The sequence below is a fragment of the Bombina bombina genome, chromosome 6 (assembly GCF_027579735.1).
Source record: "Bombina bombina isolate aBomBom1 chromosome 6, aBomBom1.pri, whole genome shotgun sequence".
Classification (NCBI taxonomy): domain Eukaryota; kingdom Metazoa; phylum Chordata; class Amphibia; order Anura; family Bombinatoridae; genus Bombina; species Bombina bombina.
The window spans coordinates 781,193,016-781,212,933 of NC_069504.1; the positions used below are offsets into that span (position 1 = coordinate 781,193,016).

At 39.5% G+C, this 19,918-nt stretch overlaps 1 protein-coding gene across 1 annotated transcript in view; it reads right to left on the reverse strand.

Annotated features, from left to right (window-relative positions):
• The window catches only part of CAMSAP3 (calmodulin regulated spectrin associated protein family member 3), a 259,283-nt gene that overhangs the window by 35,617 nt on the left and 203,748 nt on the right, over positions 1-19,918 (reverse strand). The window contains exons 12-15 of the mRNA XM_053718091.1: positions 9,723-9,850; positions 9,382-9,611; positions 7,507-7,609; positions 3,189-3,307 (exon numbers count right to left, since the gene is read on the reverse strand). Of these exons, the coding sequence (XP_053574066.1) occupies positions 3,189-3,307; positions 7,507-7,609; positions 9,382-9,611; positions 9,723-9,850 (580 nt within the window). The remainder of the gene's footprint in view (positions 1-3,188; positions 3,308-7,506; positions 7,610-9,381; positions 9,612-9,722; positions 9,851-19,918) is intronic.

A 19,918-nucleotide genomic window follows, 5' to 3' on the forward strand; every position in this document is an offset into this window, starting at 1 on the left:
AAGAGGAGGATCCAGGCCTCACAGAGATATTCTTATTGATAATCTGAAAGCAATATGAGGAGGAGGAGTAGGATCCAGACCCACAGAGATATTCTTATTGATGATCTGAATGCAATACGAGGAGGAGGAGGATCCGGGCCTCACAGAGATATTCTTATTGATGATCTGAATGCAATACGAGGAGGAGGATCATCCGGGCCTCATAGAGATATTCTTATTGATTATCTGAATGCAATACGAGGAGGAGGAGGAGCCGGGCCTCACGGAGAAATTCATATTGATGATCTGAATGCAATACGAGGAGGAGTAGGATCCGGGCATCACAGAGATATTCTTATTGATGATCTGAATGCAATACGAGGAGGAGGAGGATCCGGGCCTCACAGAGATATTCATATTGATGATCTGAATGCAATACGACGAGGAGGAGGAGGAGGGCCTCACAGAGATATTCTTATTGATGATCTGAATGCAATACGAGTAGGAGGATCCGGGCCTCACAGAGATATTCTGATTGAGGAACTGAATGCAATACGAGGAGGAGGAGGAGGATCCAGGCCTCACAGAGATATTCTTATTGGTGATCTGAATGCAATACTAGGAGGAGGATCCGGGCCTCACAGAGATATTCTTATTGAGGAACTGAATGCAATACAAGGAGGAGGATCCAGGCCTAACAGAGATATTCTTATTGGTGATCTGAATGCAATACGAGGAGGAGGAGAAGGAGGATCCGGGCCTCACAGAGATATTCATATTGATGATCTGAATGCAATACGACGAGGAGGAGGAGGGCTTCACAAGAGATATTCTTATTGATGATCTGAATGCAATACGAGGAGGAGGATCCGGGCCTCACAGAGATATTCTTATTGAGGAACTGAATGCAATACGAGGAGGAGGAGGAGGATCCAGGCCTCACAGAGATATTCATATTGATGATCTGAATGCAATACGAGGAGGAAGGCCTCACAGAGATATTCTTATTGATGATCTGAATGCAATACGAGGAGGAGGATCCGGGACTCACAGATATTCTTATTGAGGAACTGAATGCAATACGAGGAGGTGGATCCAGGCCTCACAGAGATATTCTTATTGGTGATCTGAATGCAATACGAGGTGGAGGATCCGGGCCTCACAGAGATATTCTTGTTGAGGAACTGAATGCAATACGAGGAGGAGATATTCCAGGCCTCACAGAGATATTCTTATTGGTGATCTGAATGCAATACGAGGAGGAGGATCCGGGCCTCACAGAAATATACTTATTGGTGATCTGAATGCAATACGAGGAAGGAGAAGGATCCGGGCCTCACAGAGATATTCTTATTGATGATCTGAATGCAATACGAGGAAGGAGGAGGATACGGGCCTCACAGAGATATTCTTATTGGTGATCTGAATACAATACGAGGAGGAGTATATCTTGGTTTCCCAGAGATCATTTGATAGCAATTGTTCCCTACCATAGATAGCCAACTAGATGCATTGTAATTTTAACTCCTTCAGATTCTACCTTCAAATATGTACCACTTGATTGTCTTCTCTTAGAGACAATTTCTATTTTGATACCTGTGATGTTACTCTTTATATTGTATTTTGAAAACTTAATAAAAAGGTATTAAAAAAAAAAACAACTTAAAAAAAGAAAAAAAAATTAAGAAGAAAGATTAAGGGAGAGAGAAACTGTGTGAGATTGTCAAATGACCACTAGAATTTAAAAAAAACAACAAAAAAAACAACAGGTCTAGATGAAAAATGAGTAGCAAGACCAAAACTAGAGCAACCTTGATGGAATAAGAGACAAGATAAGATTATTATTATATATATATATATATATATATATATATATATATATATATATATATATATATATATATATATATATATATATATATAAAATTCTCTCTTTGCCTTTCTTGGTCTTTTTTATTTTGCCTCTCATTTAAAAGTAATCATATAATGAATTAAGAATCAGATCAAAATATAAAAAATAAAAATAAAAGAAAGAACAAACCAAGAGAGAAAATACAGTAAATATGTACACAAAACTAAAAAAAATTCCGAACAAAATGGCATCTTCAGGCAAAAGTCAGTATTTAGTGTGACCTCCCTTATAACTCTTTTGGGGAGACTGTGCTGACGTTTTCTGAAGTAATCTTCTGGTATATTATACAAGGCTTCTTTCAGCACTTCCCAGAGTGTATCTTTAGATTTAAGTTGTTTTTTATTTCCCATGACTGTCAGTGTTTTATCAGCTGTTTTTCTCTCCAAATAGGATTTCACTGTATTAGCAGTGTTCTTGGGATCATTGTCATGGTGAAAAATAAAACCATTCCCAATCAGGTGCTCTCCAGAAGAAATGGCACAATGAATTAAAACCGGTCTGTACTTATTAATGTACATGATCCCATGAATTCGGACAATATTCACCAACACCACTGGCAGAAATGCAGCCAGGACAGACACTCCACCATGTTTCACTGAAGACCACAAGCACTCATTCTTCCATCTCTCTCCAACTCTTCTTCTCACATATTGTTGACGACTGGACCCAAACATTTCAAACTTGGATTCATCACTCCAGACTTTGTATAAATTAATTAATTAATAAATAATTAGTTATTCTCTCACTACAAGATCAGCCCACTGTATTGGCTTGTGGTTTCAGTTAGCACAAATAGCTATTTCATATATAAAAAAAATACATAAAGGAACTATTTCCAGTATATTTTATACTCTGCAGCTGGTATAACAAGTAACTAAAAACACTTCAAGGAGAAACCAATTTTACAGTACACTGTCCCTTTAAACACAAATAAATTACGTTGTGCATTTTAAAGAGCAACATTTGACTATGTTAAAAAAAAAAAAAAAAATTCCCCTGTATGACAAAAGGTTACATTAAAGCAGAATAGCGTGATATTGCAACCAATGGGAAAAATGCATGTTAGTTAACCGCTGATACTCAAGTATGAAATGCTGTTACAGTTCTATTGGTGGAGAGGGACACACCCCCATATTCATAAAAACTAAATATTACCATTAAAGACTTTTATTCAGATTGTAAAACAGTTTAAAACATCCTCTGAAAGAAAGAAAAAAATAAAAGGTCCATTTGACTAAAGGAGGACAAACGTGAAACCATGAACAAGGTTGCAGTATAATTACTCAATGATATTTACCAGTATACTCAGGGATAGAGGCAGGCGATGAGGCGGTGGATCCAGTATCCCAATCTCTATCTCCATTTTGAGTAAAAAGACTTCGACTTGGAGACATTAAACCAGAGGGAGACATTGCTCTGTAAGAAACGCCAAGATCACTTGTGAGGCATAAAATGTAATCTATTAATTTATTTTTTGAAATTGTAAAAACTTCTACTAAATCTCCAATTCAAAGAAAAGATCAGTCTGAGCATAACATGTAGATGTTTTCTTTTAAAGTTTAATTAACTGTTTAAATAGTGACAAAATAAGTGTAAAGTCTTATTGCCTATAAAACAATGGGAGCTGCCATGTTGTAACTTAGGTTGACCTTCTCTGCTGTGGCCAATTAGTGATAGTTATAAATAGGTCACTAGAGTGTGCAGCCAATGTCTGTGTGGAATATAAGTTTTCTACACTTCCATTTCTAACAGGAAATGAAGGGAATTACAGGAAAAGGGGGCAAAATAAATAATTGAAGTATATTGCAGAGTTCTTCTTATATATACGATTTATCATTTTATATTAGCATCATAAAGTGTTTAATGTCCCTTTAAGTTTTACTAGAGATATGTTACATCCAATGTCTTTACAGATGCATCATTATTCTGCACTTTTAGTTCAATTGTTGTGAAAAGTCGTAACATGGCTTTACAGATTCGTAGGCACCAATTTTATTTCAACCTTTGTGCCGATTGTCGTTTAATTTATTAACTTTTAAGACCATTCTTCATTTTTGCAGAACATGGATATTTTTCATCCTATATTTTATGAGATTGTTCCATCACCATTTCTAAACTGTATAAATGAACAATACTTGGATAATAGTAAGCTTATACAGGATCTATTATCATGAAGCTTCAGGTAATGTGGTCACGTGTTCCATTTGTCTACATTAATATTGTTGGACATATTCTTTTAATAACACCACATCTCAAAAAATAAATAAATTTGACTGCCGATGATCATAGGATTATATCATATTTAAAGGGCTATGAAACCCAATTTTTTTTTCTTTATGATTGAGATAGAGCATGCCATTTTAAGCAACTTTCTAATTTACTCCTATTATCACATTTTCTTCATTCTCTTGGTATCTTTATAAAAGCAAGAATGTAAGTTTAGATGCCGGCCCATTTTTGGTGAACAACCTGGGTTGTTCTTGCCGATTGGTGGATAAATTCACCCACCAATAAACAAGTGCTGCCCAGAGGTCTGAACAAAATATTGGCTGGCTCCTTAGCTTAGATGCCTTCTTTTTCAAATAAAGATAGCAAGAGAACAAAGAAAAATTGATAATGGTAAATTAGAAAGTTGCTTAAAATTGCATGCTCTATCTAAATAACAAAAGAAAAAATTTGGGTTCAGTGTCCCTTTAACAATTAAGATCAAAGTTTTTTGATGAAACGTATACATAGACGGCCTTGGGAGCAGCAATGCACTACTGGGAGCTAGTGGCCGATTGGTGGCTGCAAAATGAGTTCATCTAGGCCTCAGTAGTGCATTACTGATCCTTCAACAAATAATACCAAGAGAATTAAGCACAACTAAAAATAAAAGTAAATTGGAAAGTCATTTCTGAATTATGAAAGAAAAAGTTTTGGTTTCCTGTCTCTTTATAGTAGAAACGTCTGCTTCCTCCCCCTTCCATGAGAAATTTTGTTCCCTGAGAGAACAATTTGAGCTTGGACTAATCTTGTAAAAAGCAACAAATTCAAATTATCCTCCCTAGTCTATTTAGATTAAAGTTTAGGCCACAAAAAAACAACAACTTTCTTTTAAAAGGAATGTTTCTAAGCAAAAAGGCTTAAAGGGACACTGAACCCAAATTCTTTCTTTCGTGATTCCGTTAGAGCATGCAATTTTATGCACCTTTCTAATTTACTCCTATTATCATCAATTTTTTTTCATTCTCTTGGTATCTTTATTTGAAATGCAAGAATGTAAGTTTAGATGCCGGACCATTTTTAGTGAACAACCTGGGTTGTTCTTGCTGATTGGTGAAAAAAATTCATCCACCAATGAACAAGTGCTTTCCAGGGTACTGAACCAAACAAATAGCTTAGATGCCTTCTTTTTCAAATAAAGATAGCAAGAGAACAAAGAAAAATTGATAATAGGAGCAAATTAGAAAGTTGCTTAAAATTGCATGCTCTATGTGAATCACGAAAGAAAAAATTTGGGTTCAGTGTCCCTTTAAGGCTTACGGACATATCTAATAGGCATTCAATATGGGGCCTATACTCCTTCCTTCCTTCCTTCCAGCAGTGGAAACTACTGTAAAATGCAACACTTATTTAAAGGGACCCTGAAATGCGTTGTGTAAGAAGAGTTTAGCCTGGCCCAGGCAAGCACTTTATACAACAGAGCGCTTATTACGAACAATGAGTCCGCTTTCCTAAAAATTACACTTTAACCTGCAAAGATTGTATTACATACGTTTTATGCTGATTGTTTTATATACTTGAAGAAAGAGTAAATCCGACACTGATGTGATAATAAAAACATTTTCTTTATTCAATCCACATTGGTAAAAAACGAAGGATAGAGCAAATTCTGTAAACTGGCATTCACGGGCATAGCACTGTTGGGCTTAGATTGTTTTATATAGAAATATTGTATTTTGCAATTTTATACTATACAATTAAACACTGATTTAAAAAATAGAGAGTGTATTTGATACTTTTACAAATATATCTTTAACAAGCGCCAACCTGATTTTGAAACTTAAAGGGATAGGAAAGTCCAAATGAAAGAATGCGCTAGAGCATATATTTTGAATACACTTTTAAAATAACTTCTATTTTCAAATGTTCTTTTGGTATCCATTGTTGAAAATTAATACGCACATATCCTACACTAGTGGGGGCTAGCTGGTGATTAGTGCCTGCACACATTTGCCTCTTGTGATTGTCTGACTAGATGTGTTCAGTAATCTACCAGTAGTGCAATGATGTTCCTTCAGCAAAGGATAACCGAAGAATAAAGCATATTTGATAAAAGTAAATTTGAAAGCTGTTAAAAATTGTATGCTCTATCTGAATCATGAATGAAATATGTGGGGTTTCCTCTCCCTTTAAAGGGATATGACATCTATTATTTTCTGTATAAGAGTATGGTTTTAGAAAACTTTCCAGTTAACTTATATTATCAAATTTACTTTACTAATTTTTTTTTTTTAAGAGCAAATCAAGGTAAGGAACTTGCATATGTCTGGAGGACTACATGACAGCAACTGTGCAAAAATGCTTTTGAGCACTAGATGGCAGCAGTGTTTTCACAATGTATAAATGATTCCATTTATTTTTGCAAAACTGCTGCCATATGTAAACAAAATTAAACTATATGAATCATGAAAAAATAAATAAATGTGGGTTTCATGTCCCTTTACTCATACAAAAACAATACACATATGATCCCTTTAAGCAAGACATCCTCAAACTTGGCCCTCCAGAGGTTTTAGAACTACATTTCCCATGATTTGCTGGCTGAGCATCATGGGAAATGTAGTTCCAAAACCTCTGGAGGGCCAAGTTTAAAGATGTCTGCTGTAAGCCATAAAGCCCTATGGGTCTGGATAGAAAAAAGCAGTAGTGTTCACAGCAAGACTTTCTTCTATATTGATCAAAGAACCAATATAATCATATACTGAAATGTTCATATAAAGCTAAAATCTAAAAACCCCTCACAGATTCAACCCAAATATTCTAGGCACAGACAACACAATAAAAGGAAATACAAGGGGCCTAAGATTACAACCTTACTGCTAAAAACATTAAAGGGACATGAAACCCAATTTTTTTTTTCTTTCATGATTCAGATAGAGCATGGGATTTTAAACAACTTTCTCAATTTCTAACTTTCCGATTTACGTCAATTATCCAATTTGTTTTGTACTCTTTGTTGAAAAGGATACCTAGGTAGGCTCAGGTGCTGCTGATTGATAACTGCACATATGACTCATGTTATTCGCTCACCCAATCTGTTCAGCTAGCTCCCAGTAGTGCATTTCAGCTCCATCAACAAAGGATAGCAAGAGAATGAAGCAAATTAGGTAACAGAAGTAAACTAGAAAGCTGTTTAAAATTGTATGGGCTATCTGAACCATGAAAGAAAAATTGCAGGTTTCATGTCCTTTAATTTTTTTTCACTACACAATTTTACGAGATCACTAGAACAATCAGAATGATGATTATTGTAGCATCTGGGTTTTGCTACTACAGTGGTTTGGGAAACACAACAGGGGTCATTAGGGTTTTACTGGGACACTCTACTCCAAAATGTATATTTATCTTACCTTGGTGATTTTGGTGATTTCCTCAGTGTTCCACTGCCAATGTCATTTCCAACTGTTGAAAGGGACATTGTAGACTGCGAGTAGACTTTACTGAGTTTTGAGCCTAAAAAAGAAAACCTGAATTATATTTAAATATAAAAAGATTTCTTCACACTAGAAACAGAATTAGATTTATTACATGTGAGAATAAGGCCTCTGACTACTGGAGTCGATAGAAACCCTTACTAGAATTTTGAAGGGGTAAAGACACTATATACACCACTCTTCCTGCTAATGTCAGTTTATGTACAACCAAGAAATAATCAAATTTTGAGTAAGGGAGCAGAACGTGTTTCATGACGCATGAACTTTATACAGACCAGGCAAATCAGGTCCGGTATCTAAGCAATATTTTATAGGGACTTTAATTGATCAATTCTAATTAATGCGCTGTAACTTAATTTTTAATCTAGCTGTGTCATTCGAATACCCTGCTCTACGCCCGCCCACTTCAAAACTCTTTTTTGTGAGCCAACGGATTGTACTGTTCTCTAATCGCCACTCATGCTGTACAGCACTTTTTTGTAGAACCATTGAAACCGTTAGCTCACAAAAAAAACAACTTTGAAGTGGGCGGCCGGAGCACGGTGTATTAGAATGGCACAGCTAGATTAAAAAGTAAATTACAGTGCATCTTCATTAAAAGTGATTAATTAAAGTTTCACATTCAAAAACATGAAGCTGTATGTATACACTTTTCGGCAGTATTTGACAGTGCTAAACCTCTTAAGCACCTTTGATAAAGCCTCTGCGAAATGAGTCAGGTGACGCAAGAGGGGGGCGGATGTATATCGTTCTCACTCCGGTCTGTGACTTTTTATTCTGTACTTCTAAAATAAATGCTACGTTTTACTTGCACATTGCCTATGACTCTAGGATTTTATAGGAGGTCAGTATTTCCTTACACTAATGGATCCAATTGCCTCTATATGTGACATTGGTTACAAGCAATTTTTTAAATAATGCCCTACAGCAGTATTTGCCTTCTTTTTGTGTGCATTTGTTCAATTAAAGTCCCTCTAAAATATTGCTTGGATACCAAAACATTATAAAAAGTAAATACACCAGAGGTATCTCATCTTCTAAGTTGATTCTAAAATGTAGTCCAACAAAATAGGACCAGGTTAGAGATGAACTCATCTGTTCAAAGAGATTCTAATCTTGGACAAAATTGCTACAAATGTGTAAATCTCCTTGCTTCTTTAATACACTCTGGACAAACTTGTGTCTATGATGGAACCAAAAAGCTTTTGGACATAGCCCTGCCAGACAACAAAATGGCAGCCCTATAGAAGTGTGGCTCCTCCAGCTCTGCCAATATAAAATCTTTTGATATTATTATAGAATTAAGAGTTGCCAGTACCTTCAAACAGAGGCCATTTAGTAAGGAAGGACCACAATCTAAGTTACATTATTGTTTTCACCATGCAGTATAAGAACTTGAAGTGATCTAGATGGACAGGAAAGTAAATAAGCACATACTACAGATCTGATTAAGTCATGGTCATGACTTATTAGGTTCCAAGACCCGATCTCAATAGACAACACATAAAATCTGCAACTTGGAGAGCCTCAAACTGCCAGCTTGGAGGATTACATTGGATAAAAGAGGGTATTAAGCATAGTGAATCTTCATAAATGCACCCAAGGATGTATGTTGACACCATTTTCAAGGTCACCAGTGGTCAGAAGCCAAATGCCCAAGACTACTGCATATGGTTCTAAGAGTGAGCTTTCATGGTTCAATCTTCAGAATGATTTGTTTCAAATGTCTCCTACTATGCTATGACATATATTTAGTAGTACCGATCCTGTATAAATCCCCTTAAAGCTTACCCAGGAGGCCTCGCACTGGACTTCGGGAAATAACAGAGTCATCATGGAAGACTGTTTTGGGTCTTGGTTTTTTGACAGCTCGGACAGTCATTGGTTTCTGTCGAAGGACCTTATCAAGATCCTCCATGATTTTCAGCTGATGTCGGCGCTCATACTCTTTCCTTGTGAAGTCCCCTCGGCGTGTAATGGTATCATCATTTTCCCGACGTACGGGTTCTTCCTTTAGTTTGCTAAGAAGAAGAAAAGATGGTGGCTTCTCAATGCTGGCTGACACAAGCAGAAAACATCTGCACTATGCAATCGCTACTCTGTTCTTACACTAGGAAGCAAATAGGTCATACCTGTTTTCCTTCTCTTTTTCCTCATCTTGCCATTGTTTCCTTTTTTTTGCTTCTTCTATTCTCTTTTGCTGCTTCTCTAGCAAGGCCGCTCGCCTCTGTTCCATCTCACTTTCAGCTCGATTTTCCGCCTAAAGAGAATGGTAAAATCACTACCACAATTAAGATGAGCACCCTGTTTAATAACTGTACAGGCCTAAAGCAAAAATGTGTAAAACAATCTTTATATGATCTTTGTTTTATAACAATTATGTAATCTGTCTGAGAAATGGGGGGAAATTGCCATTTTTTTCACAACTTGACATGAAACTCATTTTACGTCTCTTTTCAAATTTGCTTCATTCTCTTTATATCCTTTGTTGAAGAAGCATAAATGCACTACTGGGAACTAGCTGGACACACTGGTTGAGCCAATGACAAGAGGCATATATGTGCGGCTACCAATCAGCCGCTACCTCCCAGTAATAATAGAAGTAAACTTGAAAGTGGTTTGAAACCCCAAATTATTATTTCATGGTTCAGATATATCATACAGTTTTAAACAACCTTCCATTTTACTTCTTTTAGTTAATTTGCTTTATTACTTGATATTTGTTGAAGGAGCAGTAAAGCACTACTGGCACCAATCAGCAGCTTCTGAGCCTACCTAGGTATACTTTTCATCAAAGGATACAAAGAGAACTAAACAAATTAGGTCATAGAAATAAATTGGAAAGCAATTTCAAATTGCATGCTTTATCTGAATCCTGAAAGAAGAAAAAAAATTGGGTTTTTATTTTCCTATAAGCTTACACTTTATAGGAGATATGGGCAGACTTGATGGGCCAATGGTTCTCATCTGTCATTAAAATATATATTTCTTTCTTTTATGTATTTAATACATTTTCTATATTTGAAAAACATAAATTATGCTTACCTGATAATTTCATTTCCATCTGTATGGGAAGAGTCCACAGCTGCATTCCTTACTTGTGGGAAATACTGAACCTGACCACCAGGAGGAGGAAAAGACACCCTAGCCAAAGGCTTAAATACCTCCCCCACTTCCCTCATAACCTCAGTCATTCTGCCGAGAGAACAAGGAACAGTAGGAGAAATATCAGGGTGAAAAAAGGTGCCAAAAGAAAACATTTAAATTTAGGGCCGCCCATCGGAGAACACGGGTGGGAGCTGTAGACTCTTCCCATACAGATGGAAATTAAATTATCAGGTAAGCATAATTTAATGTTTTCCATCATAATATAGGAAGAGTCCAAAGCTGCATTCCTTACTTGTGGGAAACATATACCCAGGCTCTAGAGTACACGGAATGCTAACGGGAGGGAAAAAAGGAGAGGCGGACCCTAATCTGAGGGCACCGCAGCCTGCAAAACCTTTCTCCCGAAGGCTGCTTTAGCAGAAGCAAAAACATCAAACTAGTAAAATTTGGAAAAAGTATGTAAGGAGACACAGGTAGCCGCCTTACAAATCTGATCCATAGAGGCCTCTTTTTTGAAGGCCCAAGAGGAAACCAATGCTCTCGTAGAATGAGCCGTAATCCTAAGAGATGGCTTATGTCCTGCCGTCTCTATGCTAAACGGATGACACTCCTCAGTCAAAAAGATAAGGAAGTCGAAGAGGCCCTCTGAACCCTATGCTTACCGGAAAGTAGAACAAAAAGAGAAAGGTTTGTCTAAATTCCTTTGTGGCCCGAAGATAGCACTTCAAGGCACATCCAGAAATACATTGTAAACGTTCCTTCTACGAAAAAAGGATTAGGACATAAGAAAGGAACCACAATCTCTTGATTGATGTTGCGAATTGACACAACCTTAGGAAGAAGACCTAACTTGGTTCGTAGAACAGCCTTATCGGCATGAAAAGCCACATAAGGAGGGACGCATTGCAGGGCAGCAATCACAGATACTCTGCGCGCATAAGCAATAGCCAGTAGAAAAGGAACCTTCCAAGACAACAATTTATGCCTACTTCATGCATAGGCTCCAACGAAGCCTGTTGCAAAACTTTAAGAACAAGATTTAAACTCCAAAGAGGAGCCTTAGATATAAACATAGATCTGATCCCAGCAGAGCCTTAACAAATGGCTGCACATCTGGAAGCTCAGTGAACCTCTAATGCAGCAACACAGATCGGGCCGAAAACTGTCCCTTCAGGAGACTTGCAGAAAAGCCCTTCTCCAGTTCATCCTGGAGAACAGAATAAGTAGGTCTTCCACACCTTATGATAGATGCGACGAGCAACCAGCTTACGAGCTTAAATGAGAGTAAAATAACTCTCTCAGAAAACCCTCTCTTGGCTAGGACTAAGCAGATCCCTGTGACAAGGTAACTTCCACGGAGGAGATGAGAACATCCTCACTAGATCCGTGAACCATATCCTTCGCGGCCAACACAGAGCAATCAGTATCAGTGACACCTGCTTGACTCGAGCCACTACACTAAGAAGTAGTGGTAACGGCCGGAAAGGATAAATTAGATAGGACCTCCAAGGCACCGCTAATGCATCTGTTAGCTCCGCCTGAGGATCCCTATACCTTGACCCATATCTGGGTAGCTTGGTATTGAGACGTCATAAGATCTTCCTCTTGCAAATCTCCGCAAACACTCGGGATGGAGAGACCATTCCCCTGGATGAAAGGATTGTCTGCTGAGGAAATCTGCTTCCCAGATGTCCACACCCGGAATGTGGATCGCTGACTGCGAACAAATGTGGGTCTCCCCCACACCAGAATCTGAAATACTTCCCTCATAACTAGGGAGCTTCTCGTTCCCCCCTGATGGTTGATGTAAGCCACTGAGGATATATTGTCTGATTGGAATCTGATTAACTGGGATGAACCCAGCAGAGGCCAAGCCTTCAGAACATTGTATATTGCCCGAAGATCCGAAATGAGATCAGAAGGGAGCTTTACCTCCTGAGACCATAGGCCCTGTTCTTTCCTGGCACCCCAAACAGCTCCCCATCCTGACAGACTCGCAACCGCAGTCACAATCACCCAGGATGGTCTTAAGACAGACGTCCCTCAGGACAAGTGATCCGGACAAAACCACCAAGAGAGCGAATCTCTCGATCGGTTGCCCAGATAAATCTGTTGAGACAGATCCAAATGATCGCCGTTCCACTACTTCAGCATGCGCAGTTGCAACAGTCTGAGATGAAACCTGGCAAAGGAAAAGATGTCCAAGCTGGACACCATGAGACCAATCGCCTCCATACACCGAGCCACGGATGGCCTTAAGGAGAGCTGGAGGGCAAGACATGTTGAAGTTAGCTTGCAACGTCTCTGGTCTGTTAGAAATATTCTCATGTCTATGAAGACTATTATAGTACCCATGAATTCTACCCTCTCTCTAGATTATCTTCCATCCATGGGATCGAAGAAGACAGAGGAGAGATTCCGAAATGGTCCACTCTTTGAAAAATTTCTTGGAGCCGTAGCTAGACCAAACTGAAAGCAATAACTGGAAGTGCTAGTCCAGGAATGCAAACCTTAGGAACTGGAAGTGGTCCTTGAGGATTGGTACATGAAGGGAGCATCTTTCAGGTCTATCGTGGTCATGAACTGCCCTTCTCGAACGAGGGGAAGAATGGACCTTATTGTCTCCATCTTGAATGAGGGGACATTTAAAAACTTGCTTAAGCACTAAAGGTCCAGAATCGGACGGAAAGTTCCCTCCTTCTTAGGAACCACGAAAAGGTTTGAATAGTATCCTAAACCTCTCACTGTGATAGGCACCGGGACAATAACTCCTAAGAGGACAGATCCCGTACACACCCCAGAAAGGCTTCCTCCTTTCTGGTCAGGAAGACAGGGGGAATCTGCCTTGGGTGGCTGAGACTTAAAAACCTATCTTGTACCCTGAGCTATGACCTCCAGGACCCATGGATCCTGCACGTCCCTAAACCAAGCGACTGAAAAGAGTGACATACTGCCCCCTACACGAACCAGAAGAGGACCGGGGACCGCCCGTTCATGCTGACTTAGACTCGACAGGCTTCTTGCTCTGCTTGGATTTATTCCAGGACTGAGCCAGTTTCCAAGAGCTCTTGGTTTGCTCTGGCTTAGCGGAGGACTGCTAACATGGGCCTACATTTGGAGTTTGGCGGTAAAAGGGCTGTTAACGCTCCGCGGGCTTTTTTCTGGCCACACCATAAATTTAACTCTGGTATCGAGAGTTCAAACAAATGCTGCGTTAGGCTCCAAAAAAGGAGCGTAGAGCATTTTTTCCGCAAATGCAACTCTCGATACCAGAGTTGCTTACGGACGCGGCCAGCCTCAAAAACGTGCTCGTGCACGATTCTCCCATAGGAAACAATGGGGCTGTTTGAGCTGAAAAAAAACCTAACACCTGCAAAAAAGCAGCGTTCAGCTCCTAACGCAGCCCCATTGTTTCCTATGGGGAAACACTTCCTACGTCTAACATGTACCCCGAGTCTAAACACCCCTAACCTTACACTTATTAACCCCTATTCTGCCGCCCCCGCTATCGCTGACCCCTGCATATTTTTTTTAACCCCTAATCTGCCGCTCCGTAAACCGCCGCAACCTACGTTATCCCTATGTACCCCTAATCTGCTGCCCTAACATCGCCGACCCCTATATTATATTTATTAACCCCTAATCTGCCCCCCTCAACGTCGCCGACACCTGCCTACACTTATTAACCCCTAATCTGCCGAGCGGACCGCACCGCTACTATAATAAAGTTATTAACCCCTAACCCGCCTCACTAACCCTATCATAAATAGTATTAACCCCTAATCTGCCCTCCCTAACATCGCCGACACCTACCTTCAATTATTAACCCCTAATCTGCCGAGCGGACCTCACCGCTATTCTAATAAATGTATTAACCTCTAAAGCTAAGTCTAACCCTAACACTAACACCCCCCTAACTTAAATATAATTTACATCTAACGAAATAAATTAACTCTTATTAAATAAATGATTCCTATTTAAAGCTAAATACTTACCTGTAAAATAAATCCTAATATAGCTACAATATAAATCATAATTATATTATAGCTATTTTAGGATTAATATTTATTTTACAGGCAACTTTGTAATTATTTTAACAAGGTACAATAGCTATTAAATAGTTAAGAACTATTTAATAGTTACCTAGTTAAAATAATAACAAATTTACCTGTAAAATAAATCCTAACCTAAACCTAAACCTAACACTACCCTATCAAAAAAATAATTAAATAAACTACCTACAATTACCTACAATTAACCTAACACTACACTATCAATAAATTAATTAAACACAATTCCTACAAATAAATACAATTAAATAAACTAGCTAAAGTACAAAAAATAAAAAAGAACTAAGTTACAAAAAATAAAAAAATATTTACAAACATAAGAAAAATATTACAACAATTTTAAACTAATTACACCTACTCTAAGCCCCCTAATAAAATAACAAACACCCCCAAAATAAAAAATTCCCTACCCTATTCTAAATTAAAAAAGTTACAAGCTCTTTTACCTTACCAGCCCTGAACAGGGCCCTTTGCGGGGCATGCCCCAAGAATTTCAGCTCTTTTGCCTGTAAAAGAATAAATACAATACCCCCCCCCAACATTACAACCCACCACCCACATACCCCTAATCTAACCCAAACCCCCCTTAAATAAACCTAACACTAAGCCCCTGAAGATCTTCCTACCTTGTCTTCACCATCCAGGTTCACCGATCCGTCCTGAAGAGCTCCTCCGATGTCCTGATCCAAGCCCAAGCGGGGGGCTGAAGAGGTCCATGATCCGGTCAAAGTCTTCATCCAAGCGGGGCAGAAGAGGATCTTCCATCCGATTGAAGTCATCATCCAGGCGGCATCTTCTATGGTCTTCCATCCGGAGCGAAGCAGCAGGATCCTGAAGACCTCCAGCGCGGAACATCCATCCGGACCGACGACTGAACGACGAATGACTGTTCCTTTAAGGGACGTCATCCAAGATGGCGTCCCTCGAATTCCGATTGGCTGATAGGATTCTATCAGCCAATCGGAATTAAGGTAGGAATTTTCTGATTGGCTGATGGAATCAGCCAATCAGAATCTAGTTCAATCCGATTGGCTGATCCAATCAGCCAATCAGATTGAGCTCGCTTGGGCTTGGATCAGGACATCGGAGGAGCTCTTCAGGACGGATCGGTGAACCTGGATGGTGAAGACAAGGTAGGAAGATCTTCAGGGGCTTAGTGTTAGGTTTATTTAAGGGGGGTTTGGGTTAGATTAGGGGTATGTGGGTGGTGGGTTGTAATGTTGGGGGGGGGTATTGTATTTATTCTTTTACAGGCAAAAGAGCTGAAATTCTTGGGGCATGCCCCGCAAAGGGCCCTGTTCAGGGCTGGTAAGGTAAAAGAGCTTGTAACTTTTTTAATTTAGAATAGGGTAGGGAATTTTTTATTTTGGGGGGCTTTGTTGTTTTATTAGGGGGCTTAGAGTAGGTGTAATTAGTTTAAAATTGTTGTAATATTTTTCTTATGTTTGTAAATATTTTTTTATTTTTTGTAACTTAGTTCTTTTTTGTACTTTAGCTAGTTTATTTAATTGTATTTATTTGTAGGAATTGTGTTTAATTAATTTATTGATAGTGTAGTGTTAGGTTAATTGTAGGTAATTGTAGGTAGTTTATTTAATTATTTTATTGATAGGGTAGTGTTAGGTTTAATTATATCTTAGGTTAGGATTTATTTTACAGGTAAATTTGTTATTATTTTAACTAGGTAACTATTAAATCGTTATTAACTATTTAATAGCTATTGTACCTGGTTAAAATAATTACAAAGTTGCCTGTAAAATAAATATTAATCCTAAAATAGCTATAATATAATTATAATTTATATTGTAGCTATATTAGGATTTATTTTACAGGTAAGTATTTAGCTTTAAATAGGAATCATTTATTTAATAAGAGTTAATTTATTTCGTTAGATGTAAATTATATTTAAGTTAGGGGGGTGTTAGTGTTAGGGTTAGACTTAGCTTTAGGGGTTAATACATTTATTAGAATAGCGGTGAGCTCCGGTCGGCAGATTAGGGGTTAATAATTGAAGTTAGGTGTCGGCGATGTTAGGGAGGGCAGATTAGGGGGTTAATACTATTTATGATAGGGTTAGTGAGGCGGGTTAGGGGTTAATAACTTTATTATAGTAGCGCTCAGGTCCGCTCGGCAGATTAGGGGTTAATAAGTGTAGGCAGGTGTCGGCGACGTTGAGGGGGGCAGATTAGGGGTCGGCGGTGTTAGGGGCAGCAGATTATGGGTACATAGGGATAACGTAGGTGGCGGCGCTTTGCGGTCGGAAGATTAGGGGTTAATTATTGTAAGTAGCTGGCGGCGACGTTGTGGGGGGCAGGTTAGGGGTTAATAAATGTAATATAGGGGTCGGCGGGGTTAGGGGCAGCAGATTAGGGGTACATAAGTATAACGTAGGTGGCGGTCGGCAGATTAGGGGTTAAAAATTTTAATCGAGTGGCGGCGATGTGGGGGGACCTCGGTTTAGGGGTACATAGGTAGTTTATGGGTGTTAGTGTACTTTAGGGTACAGTAGTTAAGAGCTTTATGAACCGGCGTTAGCCAGAAAGCTCTTAACTCCTGCTATTTTCAGGCGGCTGGAGTTTTGTCGTTAGAGCTTTAACGCTCACTTCAGAAACGACTCTAAATACCGGCGTTAGAAAGATCCCATTGAAAAGATAGGATACGCAAATGGCGTAGGGGGATCTGCGGTATGGAAAAGTCGCGGCTGAAAAGTGAGCGTTAGACCCTTTAATCACTGACTCCAAATACCAGCGGGCGGCCAAAACCAGCGTTAGGAGCCTCTAACGCTGGTTTTGACGGCTACCGCCGAACTCCAAATCTAGGCCATGGGCTTTATCAGATAGAAAAGAATGAAAATCGTCCCTTAGACTAGTTCATATACTCTTGCGGTAGGAGGGCAGCCATGCCCGCTGAGACTGTGGCAATAATTGAGTCCAGGCCTGGACCAAACAAAATCATTCCCTTAAAGGGGAGGGGAAAAGTCTAGACTTAGAAGTCATATCCGCAGACCATGACTTCAGCCAGAGCCCGGCGGGCTTGAACAGAAAAAGCTGAAGCCATAGCACTCAAGCGAATAATCTGTCACAGATAAAAGAATTAACAACCCTCAAGGCCGTAAATCTTTCCTGAGTAACGTCGAGGGGACCCTCCACCCCGATCAAATTCTATAAGGAGTCACACCAGAAGGTAGTTTCTCCAGAAACCGCGGCAACAGCCGCTGCCAGTTGAAACAAATATCCCGTATGTAGAAACATCTTTCTTAACAGAGTTTCCATCTTTTATCCATGGGCTCTTCAAACGAAGAACTATCCTCAAGTGGGATAGTAGCATGTTTAGCAAGGGTGAAGATAACGCCATCCCATTTAGGGACGGAACCTCACTACTCCATTGAGACTCCAGGACCGGGAACAATTTGTTAAAGGAAGAAAAGGGGAAAAGGAATACTGTCCTAATCATTCTTAATAATGTTCACCATCTAACAGGAGCAGGGAAGGATAAGGCACCACCCTGTCCTCAAACTCTATCCACTTTATGAATTAAAGGTTTATCAGGCAGAATGTTCATACTCTGAAGTCTCAGAAAGAACTTCACCCTTGCATAACCCTATCAGTTAAATCCAATAAATTATCTGATGTACTCTGGGAAGGAGTGCAATATGTAACCTTTCGCTTGCGCTTAGCAGGGCGAGGTAAAGCATTAAAGGCCGCAGACACCGCCGTTTGAACTGCACAGTAACATCTGGTGAAAAAAGGCCCCCTCCAGATGGAGGATCAGCAATACTACAGGAAAACTACATGTGTAGAGAGATAAGAATGTAGGGTACGCACCTCACTGGATGACAACTCCTCAGAGGTGGACGGCTCCATGGTATCAAACATGTTTGATATTATCACATTATCAAGGCATATGGAACATAATTGAGAGGGCGGAACTAAGGCCTCTTTACCAAATAAACAGGAATTACTGTAACAGAATCCTCCATCACTAGTCCATTAACCGGAGAACTAGAGAAATAAAACATCTTATTTTATTTTTTTTAAAACTGCCCCTTTATACCCCAATGGCTGGGGCACTCACCACCTCCTATGACCCAGACAGTACAAAGATTTATCCCGGTCAGGAAAGAGGGAATGAATCACATGGAGCACAATGCAGGACCGTCCCTGCTATGAGAAAAATTGCGCCAGCTTGTAAGCTGCATGGCTCTCAAAGTGAAAGTGAAACCTGTATATTCCATAACAGCCTATGAGCCCATAACATCGTTTTTACAGAAAAGCAGCATAAAATCAAAAACCAATATAAGATTATTCCCCCCTGTTCAATAATCCCCCTCATGAGATATTAACCTTTGATTCTATACAGATAAAAGGAGTCACACTGTGACCCTGTCTTCTTGCGTTATCATACATGTATAAAATATGAAACGATCTTACCAAAAACTACGTTGTGGAACAGGAACACGTCCCTTCAAGTGTGACAGAGTAGCATCGCTTCTGACATGGACTTGAGTGAAAAAAGGCAGGCAGCGAAATTTGTCAACGCTGATTACCTATGGAGCTGTTAATATGAGTCAGGATGGTCTCGCAGAAAGACTCTCCCTGCATCTCCGGACTAACTTACATCCATGCTCTCACTGAAAGGCTGACAGGACTACTTAAAACTCCAGTCCCATCTCGAAGAGTACTACCCTCCATAAGAGACTACTCCGAAATCTTCTAAACACTTCTCTGCCAACCTCCTGTGACAAAAGGCAAAGAATGACTGGGGTTATGAGGAGGTGGGGGAGGTATTTAAGCCTTTGGCTGGGGTGTCTTTGCCTTCTCCTTGTGGCCAGGTACAGTATTTTCCACAAGTAAGGAATGCAGCTGTGGACTCTTCCCATATTAAGATGGAAACACAGACTATTTGTTTTAATGCACTCTATTCAATCCCTTTTTCTTTAATAAGGTGGTGAGAGTCAACGAGCCATTAATCCTAGGATTCAACTCCTGGCCACTAGAAGGAGGCAAAGATACCCAACATTGTCCCTCTCACCACTCTGGTATCCCAGTCTATCTTTTCCTCCCCAGGAGGAAGGTAAATAAGTGAGGTGCTCCAATTTCCTTTGAGAGGAGGGGTTTTCAGACCCTTTTCTTCCCCTCAGGAACCACTGG